Source organism: Diprion similis, chromosome 12, assembly GCF_021155765.1.
Source record: "Diprion similis isolate iyDipSimi1 chromosome 12, iyDipSimi1.1, whole genome shotgun sequence".
Classification (NCBI taxonomy): domain Eukaryota; kingdom Metazoa; phylum Arthropoda; class Insecta; order Hymenoptera; family Diprionidae; genus Diprion; species Diprion similis.
In genome coordinates, this window is record NC_060116.1 from 11,467,413 (window position 1) to 11,487,926 (window position 20,514).

At 38.3% G+C, this 20,514-nt stretch overlaps 3 protein-coding genes and 1 non-coding gene across 5 annotated transcripts; 2 read left to right on the forward strand and 2 right to left on the reverse strand.

Annotated features, from left to right (window-relative positions):
* Positions 1-277: 277 nt before the first annotated feature.
* Positions 278-5,528, reverse strand: LOC124413245 (hypoxia up-regulated protein 1). 2 transcript variants are annotated; one of them, XM_046893703.1, is made up of 9 exons: positions 5,364-5,528; positions 5,086-5,223; positions 3,738-4,698; positions 3,392-3,654; positions 3,009-3,142; positions 2,688-2,881; positions 1,556-1,844; positions 1,063-1,492; positions 278-976 (listed from the first exon to the last, which is right to left on the reverse strand). In XM_046893703.1, exons 2-9 carry the CDS (start codon positions 5,215-5,217, stop codon positions 491-493), a joined length of 2,889 nt encoding a protein of 962 aa, XP_046749659.1. In that variant the 5' UTR covers positions 5,218-5,223; positions 5,364-5,528; the 3' UTR covers positions 278-490. The 2 variants fall into 2 exon arrangements, with proteins under 2 accessions (XP_046749659.1, XP_046749658.1); XM_046893702.1 differs by having other exon boundaries at positions 2,643-2,881; positions 5,364-5,527.
* Positions 5,529-6,014: 486 nt separating this feature from the next.
* Positions 6,015-7,544, reverse strand: LOC124413251 (transmembrane protein 50A). The gene is made up of 4 exons (XM_046893713.1): positions 7,329-7,544; positions 6,777-6,883; positions 6,535-6,695; positions 6,015-6,389 (listed from the first exon to the last, which is right to left on the reverse strand). The coding sequence occupies exons 1-4, from the start codon at positions 7,425-7,427 to the stop codon at positions 6,283-6,285; spliced, it is 474 nt and encodes a 157-aa protein (XP_046749669.1). The 5' UTR covers positions 7,428-7,544; the 3' UTR covers positions 6,015-6,282.
* Positions 7,545-7,729: 185 nt separating this feature from the next.
* LOC124413250 lies at positions 7,730-10,102 on the forward strand. The gene is made up of 3 exons (XM_046893712.1): positions 7,730-8,385; positions 9,276-9,834; positions 9,914-10,102. Exons 1-3 carry the CDS (start codon positions 8,380-8,382, stop codon positions 10,009-10,011), a joined length of 663 nt encoding a protein of 220 aa, XP_046749668.1. The 5' UTR covers positions 7,730-8,379; the 3' UTR covers positions 10,012-10,102.
* Positions 10,103-17,726: 7,624 nt separating this feature from the next.
* On the forward strand, positions 17,727-17,798 carry Trnat-cgu. The gene has a single exon. It is a non-coding gene; the product is annotated as a tRNA-Thr (tRNA).
* Positions 17,799-20,514: the final 2,716 nt, after the last annotated feature.

Genomic DNA, 20,514 nt, shown 5'->3' on the forward strand with positions numbered 1-20,514 from the left:
CAGGCATTTGCAAATTCTAGACAAAGAATCTCACTTATTAACTCAATCCTTTACATACTTTCAACCAATTTATATTTTCCACGACTGATTTCTAAAGGAAATTATGAAATAATTATATAGTTTCTTTGAAAGCGGAGAAAAACTGATACTGAACCAATGATGTAGAATATTAATGACAAAAAAATGAGTTTTGCTCTAAAGGAGAAAACTTCTTACTCCAAAGAAGCGTGGAATATTATGATCTGCTATGTAAAGACTGATTTATCACACTTCTTTTCTTGCCTAAATATATTCTATGTGAAATAGAAAATTCAATATAGAATTCAGCATTTCAAGTAACATCAGAGAATTAAATAATTTTCTGCATGGGTCTCCAGGACTTTTAACAAATGTACTTGATCGTTGAAATGTGCAGATAATGAATAATTCGCTAACACACACATCATTCAAACATTACTTAAAATTCATACATTTTTAAATACATTTTTACTTATAATTCTTGGTGCGGCTCCTCTTGGTTAGCTTGATCCTTAGGCTTTACTGGATCAGATTCCGGCAGCTCTAAAGTCTCCCCAGTTTCATTCTGGGAATCTTTTTCACTAACAATTTCAATGTTGCCATCATCTGTTTCACCGTTACTTTCAACATTACTATTTTGTTCCTCCTCTACAATTCCATCATCTTTGTCTTCTTCTTCTTTTGTCTTTACAGGTGCTTCGTCTGCTGTAACAGGAACCTCTATTGTTTCAGAACCATCTGGTGCTTCTGCAGCGGGCTCATCTGATTTATCAGTTGTTTTATTCTTTGCTGGTTCTTCTTCCTTCGGCTTGGGCCTCCAAATTTTTGCTTTGTTTACCAAATACTTTACTTCCCTGTCTAAAATTGCCATTTTGTTTGCAATATCTCGAACTGTATATTTCACAGGTTCATATAAAGGTATATCCGCTAGTTCTTTCACAATCTTGTCATGCCATTCCTGTATAGTAACACGAATAAAATTAGCTAACTCGTTTATTCAATTTTTAACTACCCTAAATTACAAATATTTTCTGACTCTCTTACCTGCGTTTCATTAATAGTTTTTTGAAGAGTTTCCAACTCAACTTCGGTAAATATTTCACTGCTGGAGGTCACGTTTGTCACCTTTTCAAGGAAGGTAGTACTGCCATGAATCATGGAAACCATTCCCTTTAAGGCTTCTGGCCTTTCTTTATGTTCAAAAACTCTGGCATACAAGTCATTTGTCAATCCTTTCAGTTCTGCCAATTTTTGCTCATAAGTGTCAGCATCTGCGTCATATCCATCTTCATAGAGCCAATCAGAAAGTGTCGAACAAGCAGCTGAAATCTTTTCGGATTCCTCAGGTGTTGTAGCTTCGGAATATTCTGGCAATTGTAGTTTCTGTTGTGCATCAATAACAAATGCCTCGAGACTGTTCAGAGCTCCTTCGCGTCGAGATCTTTCTAAATCATGGTGATTCAGAGCCTCAATTCTGAAAAACAGATTAATTACAGGTTTTTTAATGCTTACAAGAAATTATTTTTATAATACTAACTTTTTCGATGATTCTGTGAGCTTTGTTCCCTCTAGAGTCTTTGGTCCTAATCTGACTTCAGTGGATGGAATTGGCTCTTTGAGAGTAACTAGGCTAGGTTTTTTTTCCTTTTCTACCTTCTCAGTTTTATTACTCGGTTTATTTTCAGCCGTTTGAGTCTCATTTTGTTTCTGTGCTTTTGCATCTGCATCTTTTTGTACGCCAGGTTGATCTGGCTCTTCGTGAACTGGTTTTGTATCATCTTTTGGTGGTTCTTCAACCTTTTCCGCTGGTTCTTTGTCATCTGATCCTGAGTAATAAAAATATCAGTGAATGAGTTCTGTCTTGTACTGTAACTTCGACATTAACATATAATAGAACAAACAATCAAAAGGCTCCGAAATATACCGAATAAAAAGATTCAGTTTCTGGCAAACGTAGACGAAAAATGCAGCAAAGGTTGTGCAAAATGAATATCGAATATACCAAAATCGCATATGTGATTGAGAAAAAAAACCTTGGAATAATGATTGTGCACTGAAAATGAATGAGTGATTGACAAAAAATGGTCGTATCACTATAATTGTTTGAAATATTTTGTATGTGTGGTGTTTTTTCATAATTTTGTAAAGAAAAAAAGAAATTGCCCAATAAGGTACCAAAAGCAATTTATAATTAGCATTTATATGACGACAGCAATGACAAATTTATTTGTTCTTGAAGGTATCCAAACCCGCCAAGAATTTTGTTCGACAGACATGTCTTCACACGAAATAAATGCTGGAGTACCATTTTGACTTTCGTAAAGTTCGTAAAAGAATGAGCAGAAAATGCAGTTTTAATTCTAAAACAGTCAAGGATTAGTAAATTTTTTCTGTAAGTAATGGACATAAGCAAATCGGTACATTTCGTTGTTACACTGGTATAGAAGAGAAAATAAAGTTCTCTGCCACAGACACACTCCAATTTAGGCTAATTTAGATAACAGAAACGAATACACACACAAGCAATCTTTTTGAAAGTAAAGAATAAATAAGTAAACAAACAAGTTGATGGAAAAAAAAATATTGAATGTACGACCATTTTCTGCAAGGCAGGTAACACAAACCTGCAAACAGTTTACTTATAGTGGAGCCAAGCTTTGAAAAAGTACCCTCTTCTTCTTCAGCTGCAACAACTGTTTTTTCAAACACTAATTCAACATTAGCCAAATTTAAAACTCCACTGTCATCCATTGCAAAGTGCGCCTTGATTCCTTTGCTTTCAGTTCCTTCGTTGGCATGCTTACTCAAAGCATCAGCTATGCCAGTTAGAGAAATTGTTGACAAATTTGTATTGCCAACAGCCCTATTAATCAGTAAAATTAATATCGCTCGAATAGTTCAATAATTCATGAATTTCCAAGAACTCGAATAAAGATACTGCTATGAAAGATTAATCAAGTTACATATTTTATAACAGAGTAAATCCTTACGCCATTTCGTCGGCTGGCAAGTAATCCAACTCAGCATAGTTGACACTGAATTCAAAGTCGTCGGTATGTTTATTAAAAGTAATTATTTTCTTCTGCGGATAAGCATTCATTCTGTTGAACAGCATTCTTCGAACCTGTAGGAATTCGTTTTGATGTTCAAAGAGTTTATGAAATTTTCCCGGCACTTTTAACCTTTTTAACTAAAAACGAGGAAATAAGTCCAGGGTTTTATTCAAAGAATTCAATGTAATCCTGTAACCTGAGTTAGTGGCATCCAAACAGCTGCAAGTGTTAATCAATCTCGACCAATACACCAAATTATTATAATGGATGGTTAAGTTCGGATACTTTAAAACTGATGTACTTATTCAAATATTACTTGCCCTTTTAGTTGTCCCATCCACATTTCTGTCGAAAACAATTTGAATAGGAAAGAGAACTGCATCTTTAGTGATGAATTTCTTGACTTTAAAACCTTGGCTGAGATCAGCAGCTTTGTAAACGGCACCCATAGCTGCAGCTTCATCAGTATTGATGTTTTTAGATAATTCAAGCTTTACGAATTCCGTTAATTTTTCTTGTACCTTAGGCACACGAGTACCAGCTCCCACCAAAACAATTTGTGAGATAATATCCATAGTTAACGCTGTAATTAAATGGATTAATATATATTGTGAGAAATTTAAAAATGTTGGGATTAGTTCAGAAAATATTTGCACAAAAGCAGACCTGAAGTCTCTAATGCGGTTTCGATTGGCCTTGCAACACGTTCAAACAAATCTGCGCACAGTTCTTCTAATTTTTCTCGAGTGACTTGAACACGGAAATCTTTTTCATCGAGCAATCCTTCAATTTGTGCATAATGATCAGCATTTGCACTCAAAACGTTTTTCACACGTCCGGCTTCTTTGAAAAGCTTAGCCATAGCACGTGGACTATCAAAAACAGAATTTGGCGTCTTTTTCATGGCATCAAACTCCTTAGCCAAATAATTCTGAAGCCGAATTTGCATCTCAAGGCCTCCAAGTGTTCGATCATATCCAACACCTAGAATGCTAACCTGAGGATTGGTTTCAACGTAACCTTTTTCTTTTGTCTTCACATTTTGATATCCAACAACAGTGGCCGTCGTACTACTGGCCCCCATATCAAAAAACATAATGTACTGAGAAGTCTCGTTGATTTCTTTTCTTCGAAAGATTCCATAATTCAAAGCTACAGCTGTATAATCATTTATGAGCTGTAGAACCTTTAAACCAGCAAGATCAGCTGCTTGAAGCAGTGCTTTTCTTTCAGCCTGATTGAAAAATCCAGGCACTGTAATTACGGCCTCATTTATTTTTTGACCAGCAGATGTTTCGGCAAATTCTTTTCCTTTGTACAAGAATTGAGCGAGTAATTCTTCAGGTGTATAAAACGTCTCTTCATCGTGCTTAAAAATAATCGTTCCACGTTCTTCATCGGCAAGAATCTCATAATAAGGAAATCTTGTTTGATATAATTTAACCAATGGATGATCGATCGATTTTCCCAAAAGATCCAAGATGTAGGAATAGCTGTTTTTCGGAAATCGTACAGCGACAACCTGGGCATCTTCTCCAAAGGTACGCTCTCCATTTCTAAACGCGATTGTTACCGGAGTTTTCCTTTTAGATTCTTTGTTTAGAGCTATTTCCATCGGCACTCCAGGCTGAATAATAGATTGACAAATTTAAAAGTGGTTTAACAAAAAGAAATGAATGAATTGTTAAATTCGATTTAAACATTCTACGTAATCAAGTCTGGAGGTGCCATGTAGTAATCCACATTTACTAAACGAGGTACCCAATAATGTGAATACAATATAACAAAAAACAAACTTTATGCAATCTACATGGCGCTGTGCAACCATTTCCTTCATTGAACAAGTTATGTATCGTTTAAATAGGTCAGTAGTAAAAAAAAAAAATCAGCGATTCTTTAACCATATTGAATGGTAAAAGATCGAATCGCAACATATAAATAGTGATCGAGCACTGTGGCTGGATGGAAAATTGAACAGAATTGTATATAAATATAATTAGTAGTGTTTACTCACCGATACGATGGCAACTTTCATCCATTCGCTGCCGAAGTCGATGCTCATAACAGCAACTCCATGAGTACTGTCAATGAATATACTGAGCGCAAGAAAAGCCAGTGAAACGGCAAGCATTCTCTTACGATTCATTTTGTACTAAAAGAATGAAGATGACTAGTATTAGTGAGGATATTTATAAAAGTAGATTATTGCGTTGAGCAAAGCTGTCATGCTGTCAAATTTGGTTAAGTCTACCGGCCGGACAAAGCATACAATTCTCAAAGATTTTGACATACCGTGTATCTAATAATGAAGTGTAACGCTTCCTTCTCAACAAACAGCACTAACGGATCATTGGAAATCGTGTACAGTTTGTATTTGCGGATAAAAACAGATAATGCTCCGCGTTGGACTTTTACTCAACTTCTCCAAGCTTCTGTCGGCTGCAAGGGCCATGTGTTTGTGTGGCGAAATCCGATTGGTCGAATTACTTGTCACAAACCATTGCTATTGGTCCCCGTTGACCAATCAAAATTCTATAACAGTAAAAAAATTATCCCGCAGTATTCGTAACTCAATGCGCATGCTGCAATCATGAGTTAACAATTAATATGACGAAAAAAGTTTGAAACCCGTCTGATTGAAAAAATCAATTAAATCTCCTCGTAATACATCATGATCAGCTCTGACAGCCAAGTATGAACGATACTTTCAATCACGAATTTCCAATATATATTTTGTTCATATCGAGTGTAAATATATAATACCTACATTAATATCGCGTATTTTTTTTTTTTTTTTGCTTTCTTTTTATAGTTCAAGGTGTTTAGAATTTTGTTTGCCCTGACTGTTAATCCAACGTGTGGAAAGCAATATCAAGGCTCTGCAAGATGTCAGGACGTACAAGAGCATAGATTATATTTGGAATACACATACAAACCAAAGGCTCACGATAATCATCTTTGGAAATGATTACCGTTTAATATTTGTTACAAGTTCCGCTGTAATCAGCACTTATTAAATGCGCAATATTATTATATGTACTTATAATAAGTAGGGGGTACCTGAGTACTACACATAAATAACCATAGCTCGTAATATTTTTAACAATTACTGTTTTACATACACATCTTATAGTTACGAAATATCTGTAAGAGACTGAGAGTAGAAATATTACATTAGTTAAAATAAATATAATAGTAATGTATTAGCCGTTCAACCCCACTGATCTTCTGAACGACCAAACTTGTAAGTCAATGATCCCAGGAATATAAATACATTCTGTAGAAGAAGTCCAACCCCAGGCCAGGAATGCGGCGCGCCTGTAAGTTGAAAATTTGAATCCAATCAAATAGATTGTATGAAGGAAACTACACTAATGTGCATTTTCTCAAGATCTATTCTCATAAATGACAAAACGAAAATAGTTGTTTCTTGGAGGTTTCAAAACTCTTGCATTTAACTAACCTTTGCTGATAAAGTCAGTAAATAAGATCCAACATGCCGCTATTACTGCTGCAAATCCCATGACGAAGCCGATAAACAGCCAACCTCTGGCACCCCTGACCCCAAGGCACCCTCCATTGTATGCATCTCCTCTTATCTGAGCATTCGTTACTGAATTAATCCTGGAAAAAAAAATGTGTCATACACCTGAGTGGAGAGCATAATTTTTGATAGGTTAGCATAGGTTATTAATCCTCACTTACATGAAAAGTGATATGGTACCAAACACTCCGCAAACATGATATGCGTTAAGCATTTCAGAGGGATATTTGGCTTGAGCATCGATTATGAACCACCATCCCATAGAGAACTGTAATTAATAATAAATCATTTTCAAAATTACATTTTCTTGATGATTCATCACTTCGTGACTCGAGATCATTTAAAATTTAAAAAAAACTGTACTGTTAGAGACAATGCTAATACTTGTACATAAGCTGAACATATAAATTTTTGGTACATTCTGTCGTTGACTGTCAGTACGGAAAACCTAGTGAAAGAGGACGGAACCCAACTTACCCGCAGTCTATGACAACGCACAGCCTGGGTTTTATTGTATTGATACAGCGATAAGGAATAAAAGTAAAATTAAAAAAACTAAATGAAGCAATAATCGATCTAACTATCTATCGTTACAATCTTTTCAGAGATGTTTCTTGTAAGTGTCTGCTTGAAATGATGAGAGTTAATTTTTCTCTACGGTTGAATATCGTATAGAATCGTACAGAAGAAATTACAAAATACATTATTTTTACCAATGTTCCAGCAAGCATAGACATCAAGGCATTTCGTTTCTCACCACCGTCAAACCAAACACAAGGTGGAACTTGGATATTTTCAAGACAGGAAGCCATGGTCCTTAAAAAGGATTCACTCTTCTTTCAATAATTGCTATGTGTGTTTCTATTAACCTAAAACACAAATGACAGCACGAATAACGTCAGAATACCAGAAATAGCATTGTCTGCAGCCTTTGTGGCGCTTTTACATGAACGGCAAAAGTGATAAGCTAAGTACTGCGTAGTCAAGTGAGCTCTTAAATCAAAGAATAAATGTTAAAATTTGCAGATAGAAGAGATGACTAACACTGTGCAAATGGATTCAGAGCAAGATAGTATATTCAAGACGATTTCTTACCTCTGATCTTTTTGCTCTTTTCATTTCGTAGGTGTGAAATAATTCTGGTAATATCAATGATAATCGTTTCCCGTCGGTCAGATGCTTATTTTGAATCAACCGCCGAAATGTCTATGAATCGTACCGCGAGTCGCTCTTAGATCGCTTAATACGCGGATATAGCTATATTTTTTCATCGACAACAACAAGAGTAACTCGTTAGTTTAGTTATGCTTACAGCTGCTGTTGGCAAAAATAGAAAGTAGCGAACAAAGCCATCCCCGAGTGTAAATGAAACGAGCGAACAGATGTTTCCGTATCGGAAGCGATCACTGACAGGTGGCGACGGCTAGGCCAGAGAGAGCTAAACAAAAAGTTTTCAAACGCGCTAAACGCGGCCAACACGGTTCCGTCAAAATTTACCCCATTAGGTGTTTAATATTTTAAGAAATTCCGCGAGTCTTTGCTACGGCCTAAATCGGATCGATAAACCACTCAACACCGATTGAAGTACAACAAATCCTCAGTGAATATTCACCCTGCAATAGTAATATGACATCACACTTGAAATTTTCTGCTATTGACGTACCGCTGCTGCTAAGGTTCAGTGCTCGACCGGCGTTGCATTTGTGTTTAACAGACAGTTCATTGCACAGTTCACAAGATCATTGTGAATAGAAAACAAAAAATATGATCGTAAGTTTAAGTGTTTATCGAAAAGCTTCCACGCACCAGAGAATCATACATACAACGAGATTAAAGTCATATCTCGTTCACGTACAATTATTGCACAGCAGCATTAACCAATTTCTTTGTTATTCTTTATATTTGATTCCGTGCTATGTATTCACAATTTAATTTGCCACATCGCAGATTTCGTAAATCTTAATTAACTTGAATAAAATTATTATGTCGTTCAATATTCGTTTGGTATAATTTCCATAACCTAACTCTCGGTAACTTACAATGCCTGAGTCTATCGTAACTAGGGTGGATACGATAAATATTTGATGGACATGGAAGTAACTTGACCTAACCTGACGAGATGTTATTTTTTCACAAAAACTGTACGACATTTTTGCTCTCGCAGACGATGATTTATATTGACGTGCAATTTTGATTTGACAACTTGAAAAATCAATGAACATCCCCGTTTGTGCTAAATGATCACGACAGAATTGCCGTAATTGAAATTCAAAGTATGGCTTAACTGTAGATCAATATGGCGCCGAACAGACTAATCAGCTGATTCTTATAAGTGAAAATTATGCGTAGATCAGAGTACTGAAAAGTTCTTGCAAGCAGTCAGGCGTTTACAGTGGTGTAGGTAATTAGTAGCGAGTTGAAAAATGCAATAAAAAAGACATTTCTAGTTAAATAAACCTCTGTGAGATCAGCATATTTTCTACCACCCCATAGCGTCTACCGATATTTTGGATTCCACTGTAGCAAGCAGGTATAAGGATATTCGAATATTGGGGGAAAAGAAAGAAAGAAAACTGAATAATCAATTGGCTAGAATAAATTAGTTTATTAATGTTATTCGGTCACATTAATGTAGATAATAATCTTGTAATGAATGACAGAAGGGTAAGAAGCCTGGAGATAAGATGAAACGGTGCGACAAGGCACCAATACGAGTCACCGAAACGCGAAATGGGGATAAACATTCTACGGAATATTGGACCGCCCCAGCAAGTGGAATAATTTACACCACCGGGCCGAAAAGAGTGCGATCGAAGTCTGCCAATTCAAATTGTAAAACAGCATCGAAACTGGCGTCGACGCGGGTCTTGAGCCCGGAAAGTGGAAAGAAAGATTTAGATGGAAAAGTACAGGAAATTAGAAAAAAAGGGAGCCTTTGTTGTGTGTTAGATGAAGAAAATCGCGACAATATTCAGTATCAGCTGCCGTCGTCACAATTTTTGCAAACTCACGGAAGGCGGTATGAAGAAAAAGAATTTACCGAACAGACCAGAAAGGCGAAAAAGGTACCGAGCCTCGATACCGATGCGGGTAGTTCAAGAGATCCGACTTACATATTGCGGAAAGAAATACACGATTGGAAAGTCCACGAAGCTCTGACTAACAGAGTCGAAAATTTGCTGAGCGAAATTGAGACAACGTCACCACCCGAAGACCGCAGTAAGTTAAACATTCGACTTTCTTTTTTTACCTTATTCGCATCGGTCGGTGTTCTGTTATTAAACATTTTTGATTGTAGCCAAAGCTCCGCGAACATCGGCTAGAACTCGAATGAAAGCTTCCGATAAACCTCCTCCCGACTTGCGCGAAAAAAATACTACAAACGTTATTGGGTAAGTACTTTACTATACTGCAGCTATCGTAACGTGAATGAATTACAATCATGCAAAGTTCTGTTAATTTACAAGAACACGAGGTGTGATTACAAATCATGGCATACATATTTTTCGCTATCAGTTGGGAAAATAATTTATTGAAAAAAAAATTGCATCTGGATGAAATAATATTGTCGGTTTGCCTCGGTATTTATTTGTAATACCGATACTCTATTTCTTTGATGCAATTGAAAAAAAAAAAAATTATTTGGAACGAATGTTGAATAATCTGTAGAAAAGCAGATGCAAGTTTTTTTTTTTAATTTACACGATCTATTCACGGTTTAATAAAAATTTACACAGAGCACCGGGTATATGACGATACGTTGGTACATATACGTAATATTATGCATATATACCTATGTTATCCAATTCCCTGCGGTGTTGGCAAAACCCGTTCTGAGAACAGCTGAGAGTTATTTTATTTTATTTAAATTTTTTTCTTACTTCGCTTTCTTTTGAGTTGCAATAAAATTTCGAAATCCGGAAAGAATTATAATACGCATAGTAATAACGTTGCTATATAAAAACCGAATGAAGGAAACCGGATTTCACCGTAACTTATTATTCAATTGAATCAGAATTCAAGTGAGTGTATATAGGATGAAAATGTGCGGATGCGTCAAGTTTATGTTTATGGTTATAGTTCATCTACCGTGTATTATATGTATGCACGTTACATACGTTGACGAAACTGGTATTCGCGATGTAAGCTAATGTCGTGTCGCGTGCGGTGAGTTACGTCATATTATACGATTGAATGAGTTAAACCATACAGAAACGTATTGAAAAACTTTTTTCAAGGTAAGTGAGTCACTCGTTTACTTTTTATACTTCGGTATCGCACTACTTTTGCAAACTTCTCAGTGGTAATACCCCGCACGATCTCTGATGTATGGATCAGAGGATGACAGTGAGAAGCACATTGTACATACATTGATTCACCGTTCATTTACTCGAATCAAATGAATACCGCACATTATTTTTTTTACCTTCCGTCAATGCTAAATCATTTTTTACACTATCTCGCTTGCTCAATTAACTGTAATTGTAAATAAAAACAAATTTCCGGTTCGCGATCTATAGCGTGAGTATTAGCAGGAATACTTGGTATAGAGTATCGGCAAAATTTTTCAAGATATAATAAAATTTAACTTTGCTACGAATTGCGTGTTTTTTCAAAAATTCTAAAGTTTTTCGCCGAATTATTTCGCGTCAAAAAAGTTTGTGATTCATTTCCATGATTTTGATCGATTGCTTTTTCTAGAATACAAAAAATTGCATAGCTACGTTTCCAGATTAGACGAAAACTTTGCGTAGTTAACCAGGGAATGCGAAAAATGCATCATCGATAGCTGCATCCTGCAGACAGCTTTCCGTAATAAGGTTGCCTCGGCACGGGTCTGTCTGTGGTTCGTACGATACGTCATCTTGGAATTTTCGAAAGTCTCAATAACCGGTTCTGACGTGACGTTACGTACAGAATAAGCATAGAGGTCTTAAATATACGACGCGTAACGTCTCTACACGTGATTAATATACAACGTTACATGGACTTTTATATCCTTCGGCCGCAATAATGACGAGTCCCCGTATTGAACTGCGACTGGCGAGAGTAAATAATAAAATTCTCCTTAAGCCCACGCTAAAATACCTGAACTTCGTTTCGCAGGGTTTATAGAAGCACTGCACGGATCAAAGGGCTGAGAAATTTGAGTATAAATCCATGAATGGAAAAATTCTCATCCCAATTATACCCAGATCTGATGTATAACTTTGTGCGACAGTGAATGGAGAAAAGCACGATCCACATGATACGTTATGTACTGATATACGTTCGTTATCTATTTAAAGAGAGACCTGTTTCTGAAACTCAGTCACGGCTAAAAAATGCTAATGACAACAGTGCTGTAGGTTAGTGAGAACAATGGGCGATCCTTGATTGCGTGTCAACAATGCCGAGCACGTTTCGTAGTAAAAATATTTTCAGCCCTACGCCACGCCTCCAATATCAAACGAAGCATTAACTCCAAAAGCGAGTCGATAAAGCGTATTTTATAGCCCATGCGTTAATGATTGCCTTGTCTTTACTGACGCGTGCTGAAAACAAATAATAATAATAACAGTAACGAAACAACGCCGCGAATATCATCATGCACATATGAACACACATTCACGCACCCACACGGCCATTAGGATACATTTATTTCTCTGCACGGACAAGCATATTGAATCGTGCCAAAAATTGTCGGTGTAAATTCAGGCTCTGTTCATGAATTTCAATCGACGTCTTCTCCTTCCCCTCCTCCTCCATCTCGTTCTCTCATTAAATATCTGCCCTGGAAAGCGTTACCGCGAGTGTTTCACGACGTCACACCCGATTCGTACACAGAGGCGAGGTAACCGGTCTTTGCGATTAAAAATCTTCAACTCCCACCTCTCGATACCCCGTCGATTCCAGTATGTTAATACTCCCAATATAGGTTTGTGCGGCCTGTAAGCAGCTATAATGTATGTAAAGACACCGCGATTCTCGCAACGGTTCGTCGTCATCGTCGTCGTTACAGCAGCATCAGCGTGATCAGCATCGTAGTATATAGCAGCAAGCGGCTGAGTAAAGGGAAAAATTGGAAAGTTTGCGAGAGATAAAAAAGAACTAAACAACGACAACGGCAACAACACCAGCGGCGACAATTATAAAAACGAAGACGGATAAAAAAAAAAGGTACAAGAACGAAATATATAAAGGAGAGACTATATGTACTCGGCTATAGGCGGTGGCGGCTTTTAGACTTCGCCTTATCGTGGAGCAGTTTAACGGGGAGGGCGTGAACGTCGGCTCGGTCAAAATAACGCGATTTTTACGTAAGCGGCGGGTTTGCGTCTGCGCCTCTGACGTCACCGCGCATAAGATTTTCGCCGCGAAAGCTCGCGTAGTTTCTCGACCGCTGAGAGGCGGCGACGGCGACGGCGACGGCGACGGCGACGGCGGCGCTGCAGACTTGCCCGCGTCTGTCGAGTTCAAGGGTAAAAGCGAGGGAGATTCGTCCAGCAAACTCTGGACGCTGTGCATGCGTGCGTGTAAGACGTATGTACATCCATGCATACGTATATACGTAGGTACACAGGTATAATACCTATGCATGTGTAGAACGTAGAAACCTGGTAGCTGTCGGGTCGGCGGCGCCTGCAGAGGAGGTGGAACTCCGTCCTTGTTAAATTTTTACGTCGCGTCCCGTCGCGTCGTTCGAGAACCGTGCGGCCACCGCGAATTTCGCGCCAAGAATGTTATATACGAGCGGAGATTTGAATAAAAAAAATCTCTAGACCTTCGCGTCGTCGGAGCAAGTTGCGGCTGCGGCGGCTGAGGAATGGAAGGAGGGGGAGGAGGACGCCATTTTTGAATTTTAAAACGCCGCTGATGCACGCGGCACCGAAGCGCTGCAGGGTACCAAACCCGCCGTCTCGCTCGCCTCGGACAGCTATATAACGAGTTTTTTCTTTCTTTGTTGGTTTATAATTATCGACGACGATCTTTATGGCCATATGCAATATACATATTTATACCGTTTCTAATCGCGATATGCGATCTACATTTTACGATCCTTCATTATAACCTCTGCATCTTTGTATACGCACCTATACATACATATTAAGTATATACCTCAGCCGCGTGTTATGAACGCATATATGTATAGGTATTCCTTTACGAGGTTCTTTAATCTACGATTTCTTGACGATGACTACGCTAGCTATAGTCATATGAGGCAGCGGGTCATGTTGGTAGCTATGTATATACATACATACGTGAAAGTAGGCGACGCTGGATCGTGACGAACATGGACTGTATACCTATCTTTCTTCTTTATACCTATCCATTGTACGCGTCGTCATCCGATTCACAGAATTCCAGTTATTGCTGGGCATATCTGGGTTTTTGAAAACGATAACCTGTAATAGTTGGCACTTTTTTTTATTCTGTACCATACATCTATATGTATACAGAGATGGGTACATTTTTTTTACCGACATCACCTGTCTCGATCAGCGTGTGTGGCAGACACCTGAAAACTCGAGTGTTATACACCTGAATTACTTCATTTGCACAAAATGTCGAATAATCAATTCGTGTTCGAACTCCAATTTGTAGTCCAGTGACGTAATGTTGGACGTAAATATCTTACAACGTTGGATAATATCCATGTATCGTATCACATTGAAATTGATTACGAAGATTATGTGACCCATATATAATCGATTAGTGGCTATATAATATAACGTTTCTGTTCATGAAAATAGAAATTTCTGCTTACGTCAAATCGGCGATATACTATAGGAACAGGAAATCATGTATTATCATATTTTTTTATTTATATAAAAGGACACAATGATCTGACGAACTGCGAACAAACGTGGTTTTGAACATACCTCATAGCCATTCTTAGGTATCAATATATAGGGTTAGAGATATGTATAAATTGTTCGAGTTCGAGAACGAGAGATCACGAGACGGTTTTTTAATATCAAAAACAGTTTTATGAACATGTTTTTATAGCGGGGAATACATAATACGTATACGCATGAACACGTTCGTGTACAGGAAAACATTTATGAATGTTTTTACCTGCCGGTATGTGATATCTTACATCGATTAATAAACTGGCGTGAAGTTAACACGGGCCAAAATCGTTGTATAACGATAAGCTATTGGCCGTAATATACGTATTTTATGAATACCGCGTAGCGTAGTTAAGAGATTTCAGCATATACGTACGTATAATACAAAGAAATATTGTACACCTGAGTTTCGCGGCGTCGGGCGATGATCGAGACCGCTATATTTGAATTTGTGAATAATGTGAATTTAACTTCACAGATATTCGCGAATCTTACCATTTTATTCCCAGAAAAATTCCCCACAATATCTCGAATAGGATTTATTAACGCTGTACAGTAACTCGTGTAACATATACGCGTGTATACGGAATGAATTTCTAACGACTGCATGGTCTGTCGTCTGCGAAAATTTAATGCGCATGTGCTTGAATCCGAGAGCAGCTGTTTGCCAGGGCGATCAACTGTCATAAATTTAAACAACGGTTTGCCACGAGGTATGTAACCTAAAAAATGTTGACAGTTATCGGTGGCACTTATGCTCAATTGAAAATTTTTTAAATTTTTGCTCTCGGATTAAACCCCATGCGCATTAAATTTTAGCAAACGCCAGACCATGCAGCCGTTAGAAACTCACCCTGCGTATACGTATATTGACTCATGCTGTAATGTATCAATAATTGTTCAATATTCACCATTCCACGAGATACGTATATAGGTTATGTCCCTGCGATATTTTGTTTTCTTCGGCAAGTAAATATTTCTAATTGTAAACTTGCAGAGCGCAGGAGATTCATGCGATAATGCAAAACTGCAAAAGAAGAAGAATAAGAAGAAGAAGAAGAAGAAGAAAAAAAGGTGAAAAGACTCGTTTGCACCAAAGGGTCGAGAAAGACCAATTCCCTTTGTCGAGCTACCTCCATTCTCTATTATATATATTCTATATTGCACATTCATTGGTTAGCATCTGCGCTCAATCGGACAATGGGCCCAGGAGCTCGTGACGGTTTTTTTGGGTCTCGTTTATTGCGTCTGAAAAGGCCCGTTATAGTCTGGAACCCCCTCGCCGCCCTCCTTTCCGCCGTTCCTCCGTTCCTCGCCCCATCGGTATAATCTTAAAGACGTCGCAACAGCTGTCCTTTTCAAGGGCTTGGGACTTCTGAACGTCGAAAGCGGGGCGAGAGGAGGTGCGAGAGGGGGGGGGGGGGGGGGGTGTATTTTAAGGACATTTTGAGGGCGAGGGAAACCCGGACCAGAGATGAGGCATGCAAGATCCAGGGGGAGAAAGCGTCACGCAAACGGGAAGTATGTACACGCAGAAGCATCTGCCTTGCGTCACGATTCACGCTGTGTAGGTATTGCAGCCTGCAAGAGATTTCGTATCATATTATAAGAGACCCGCACACCGTCTATACCTATGCACGTATTATATGTATACTTATACGACAGGGCAAATCTCTTTCCAAAACTCTCACGTGACGTTATTTACTACTTTCATTTTCTCTCTTGGTATTTTTTATTTTATTTTTTGTTTTTTTTTGTTTTGGTTTTCTTGAAATCTACTTTACTCATCTATCCGTAGAATCATATACGATCGACGCGGCGCGTACTCGTAACGTCAGGATTCTTTCGCCCGTCGCGTGATGATATGCATGTATTCAGAGGATATCGATTTAGATAGAAAATCAAAACTACGTTGCTTGATTTCTTTAATTATATATTGTGAAGTACTTCCAACTCTCGAAGAATATTTTGAATTTTGGCTAGAAATCAGGAGCACCAACTGCAGTATCGCAGCTATACACATGCGCTGCAAGTCGGAAAAGGTGATTACAGATTGATACTGAGAGAATAAATTCTCAGGCCTGAGAATCGGCAAAAAAGTGAAAAATTTGAGTTTATCTCTTTTTGTTTTTTGACAAAAAATGAAAACCCTTGTAGAATGAAGCTTCGCATGGGTTATATCGACGAATTCATCGAATTGCAAATAGCTCCAAGTCACTGCAGTGATCGAGGTTTCGAAAATTACAACTAAAAAAACGGCGAAATCATTTATTGTCACAGCTCTGTTGATGTTACGATATTTTGGCTGAATTTTCGACTTCCCGTATATATATAGATTGATTCTGGGACAAAAAGTTATTCAATCAAAACCCCTTTCAAGGTTTAAAAAAGAAAAATATCTGAATAATATTGTTATGCCTGAGCGCAAAAGACGCAATACATCCTCTACAGTCATTATAATATCCGGACGAATTAGAATAACATGACAAGGTGCCATGTAGCTGTCTTATTAACGGCAAAATCTCTCGATCTATATGTAAGGACAATATATACATATATTTGTATTTAACGTACGTACATATGTATATAGCATATATCGTCATGAGTTAATAAGTATAATTTTTATTTATATGTTATGAAATCACAGAATAATAGAATTATTCTATACTATGCTGCATATGTACATACGGCTCTCATATAATAGGATTTTCGTAACTCATTGTTTAGCCTTCAGAGTCCTGCTGATAGATTATTATTACTATCCGTCGTATGTAGTGAACGTGTGCGTACCTCTAAAGCAAAATTCGAGTTCGCCAAAAGAGGTTTTCTTATGCCGTACTGAAGCCACATGCAATTGAACAAACTATAAAATAATTCGTAACTTGAGAGTCTGGTAGGGTTATACCGCGAACAGACCGATTTACACAGCTGTACACGATTCGTAGTTGTACAAATTTAAGCGCTCTTCTTTTTTTTTTTATTAATTCACTGCATTTTTGTCATCCCGTTATTCAATTTATACCTGAATTGAACAAATAGTCTTTACTTAATCTTGAATCAAATTGGTGAATATACACTGCAATTATATGGTAATATAGACCCTATTTTATTCTTTATCTACGACTGCCGTTACATTCAACTCGTAATTGCCGGCATACAACATGGCTGTTAGCGTTTGTTACTCCACTTGGTTGACAACTATGATGCAGAGTGTATTTGAATTGTAAAATTGAAAATATCTGTGGTTGAAATTAGTCGGATACCAAGGAGTACTCATGGGCCTCTTTAGCTCAGTGGTAGAGCACTGGTCTCGTAAACCAGGGGTCGTGAGTTCAAACCTCACAGGAGGCAAGTAAATTTTTTTTTTTTTCGCAACCGAAACACTGAATCGTATAAATTTGATACTTGCTCAACCAATTTTGCATTATTCGTTATATCCAAAAATCCGTTTCAGAATTTCGTTAATTTGCTCACACAGCATGAATTTATCATAGTTCTGGAATAGAAGAAAGAAGCTGTTACAAAGATCTGAAATCTTTCAGAATAATATTCACATATTTTATTATCTTTCTTCCCCACAAATCATTGTTGAAAAACTGAATAACGTAAGATTACTTCAAGCCGTAATATTTGGTTCGAATGATCTGTATTTGACGAAATTACATACTTACCCTCAAAAATGATTACAAACAACAGAAAAAAAAGAACAATACCATACAATGGTAATTAAGGGATGACTCGCTCTGAATTTTCAAGGCATGGCAGGTGCTTTTGTTACCAAGGATTCGCAATTAGAATGATATGCGAGAAGTAATTGAATAGTTCGTATGATAAATGCGGTAAAATTTTCGAAATGTATGTACACAACATGCAGAGAAGTTTAAGAAGACACATTCGGGATGCGACGAATCGTGCGGGTTGCCTTAAATAGCATCTTTATATACTTGGTTTATATAGGAAATTATTTTGTAAAATAATTGTGGGACAGGCAAGTAGAATAACTGGTTCTCGGAGTAAGAACGACAATTTTCTATTCAATCAGGCCACACAGATGGTGACCATATCGGGATATAGAGCGTTGTACGTACGTTACATGGTGTACCCTACCTTATACCTACCCACCGATGCTGCGTCGTCGGTGAGAGGCGGTTTTACAACATACAAAAACTCGACTTCCAGAATGCATACTGCACACGAATAACGCACACTTGCTCACATAATGCAATTTCGTCTGTATAATATTTTCCGCCAGTATGAAAACACGCACACATTTTGGGATAGAAAGGAGATCAATATTCACATTTACAAACCGTTTAGATCTGTCGTATATAACATAAAACGAACCGGCGTGCGATCTGCAAAACGATAAAAAAAAACCTTCACGTTCAATCGTAGCGCATTATTATACGCATTTGTGTGAACGTGCGATTTATATATATCGTTGATAATAATTAATGTATTCAATTTGGTAAACAGCAGGCGTACGCGTAGCAGAGGGGCGTAAGGGTATCTATAATATATTTATGTAGGTATGTACGTACAGTATACTTATATACGTTCATTGTACGTGTGCAGAATGAAAGATTGAGAATACGTCGATAAATCCAGTGCGGGAATCGCTCATCGCGAATATGGAGTGTATGTGTGTATTCGTGTGTGTGTGCGCAGGTATTCATACACGTTCTGCGTATATACAGGCCGTGAAGTTGGTCAATTAAGAGGATCCACGCAAAATGACAAGATTCGAAATTCAAGTAGCGTTTCGGTGCCTCTGCAAATGCGTTGCACGTACCGGACCAGTCGGTATTCAAGAGTTACGCGAATACGAGGTGTAGGTAGTACAGTTTCCGTAAAATGTCTGTCAAGTGGGTAGCCCCCCCCCCCTCTTTCCCTCCCTGAAACGTTTTTCTTCCCCCCGTCTTGTTTTTCCATTCTCTTTATCTCTCTCTCTTTTTCCCCATTCCTCCCAGCGAGTTTTCCGCACGCTTTCTGGAACCGGCCCGAAGAAGTCTCATGAATTTTAACTTTTTTCCCCATATTACACGCGCAAAGTGCTTTCCAAAGTAACACACAAACACACACACACACGGCCAAGCATATATAGAGAGCGAAAGAGAGAGAGAGATACAGACTCGGGTCAACGCGTTATTCCAGATAACACGGGCACGTATAATACATCCTCGAACGTATCCCGCGATTTGCGATTCTTCGAACAATGCAAAAGCGAGGAGTGGAATAATAATACAGGAGTCGAACGAAGCGCGGTATAATGAAGAGGAGGAAAATTGGACATGTCGCGTCGTTTTATTCTTGAATTCTTGTTTCGCCAATTTTTGGATCACTCGGTTTGTCGTCGCAGTGTGGAGGATTCGACGCGTAGGACGGACTCGACGGCTGGATTCCTGAATAGTTATACATATATAGCCTATAATCCTATAGAGCGGAGTGTTAGCATCGTGGCACTCGCAACGTGACGAGCATTTCAGCCAAACAATATGACGTTGAATTCACGGCACAAACCAGCGTCTAGTATTCGTGGCGTGTTCGGGACTTTGGCGGGAAGCAGGGGGGAGGATGGGGAATGGGCGATGGGGGATGGGGGATGGGGGACGACACCCTCGCTCGCTCGGAACTACGGGAAAACGTGCTGCGCATAAGATCTCCTTGGCCATAAGAATCGCCATTCGCCACCGTCGCGCGAGTACATCCGAGAGAAGAGGAAACTTCTTCTGAAATTGACGATCACGTACCCGGAATATAACACCCCTCTACAAACAAGCACAGATGAGGTGCAGGTGCACAATTATTCTCATTTACGTATAGGTATACGTCGTATCGTGTGTCAGCTTGTGCGATATAAAGCTGCAATCGCATATTATAAATTAACAAGACTTACGATTATGACGGGCAGAAAAATTGAGAAGAAAAGAATTATTGTCCGTCAATAAGCATTCGATGAAACGATTATTGTAATCATTAATTACAGCTGATATAATCTCTGTCCTTTTACAGCGTAAGAGGCACCTTCGACTCTCGTATAGAACGACTCGCTGAAAAAGGTGTGAAA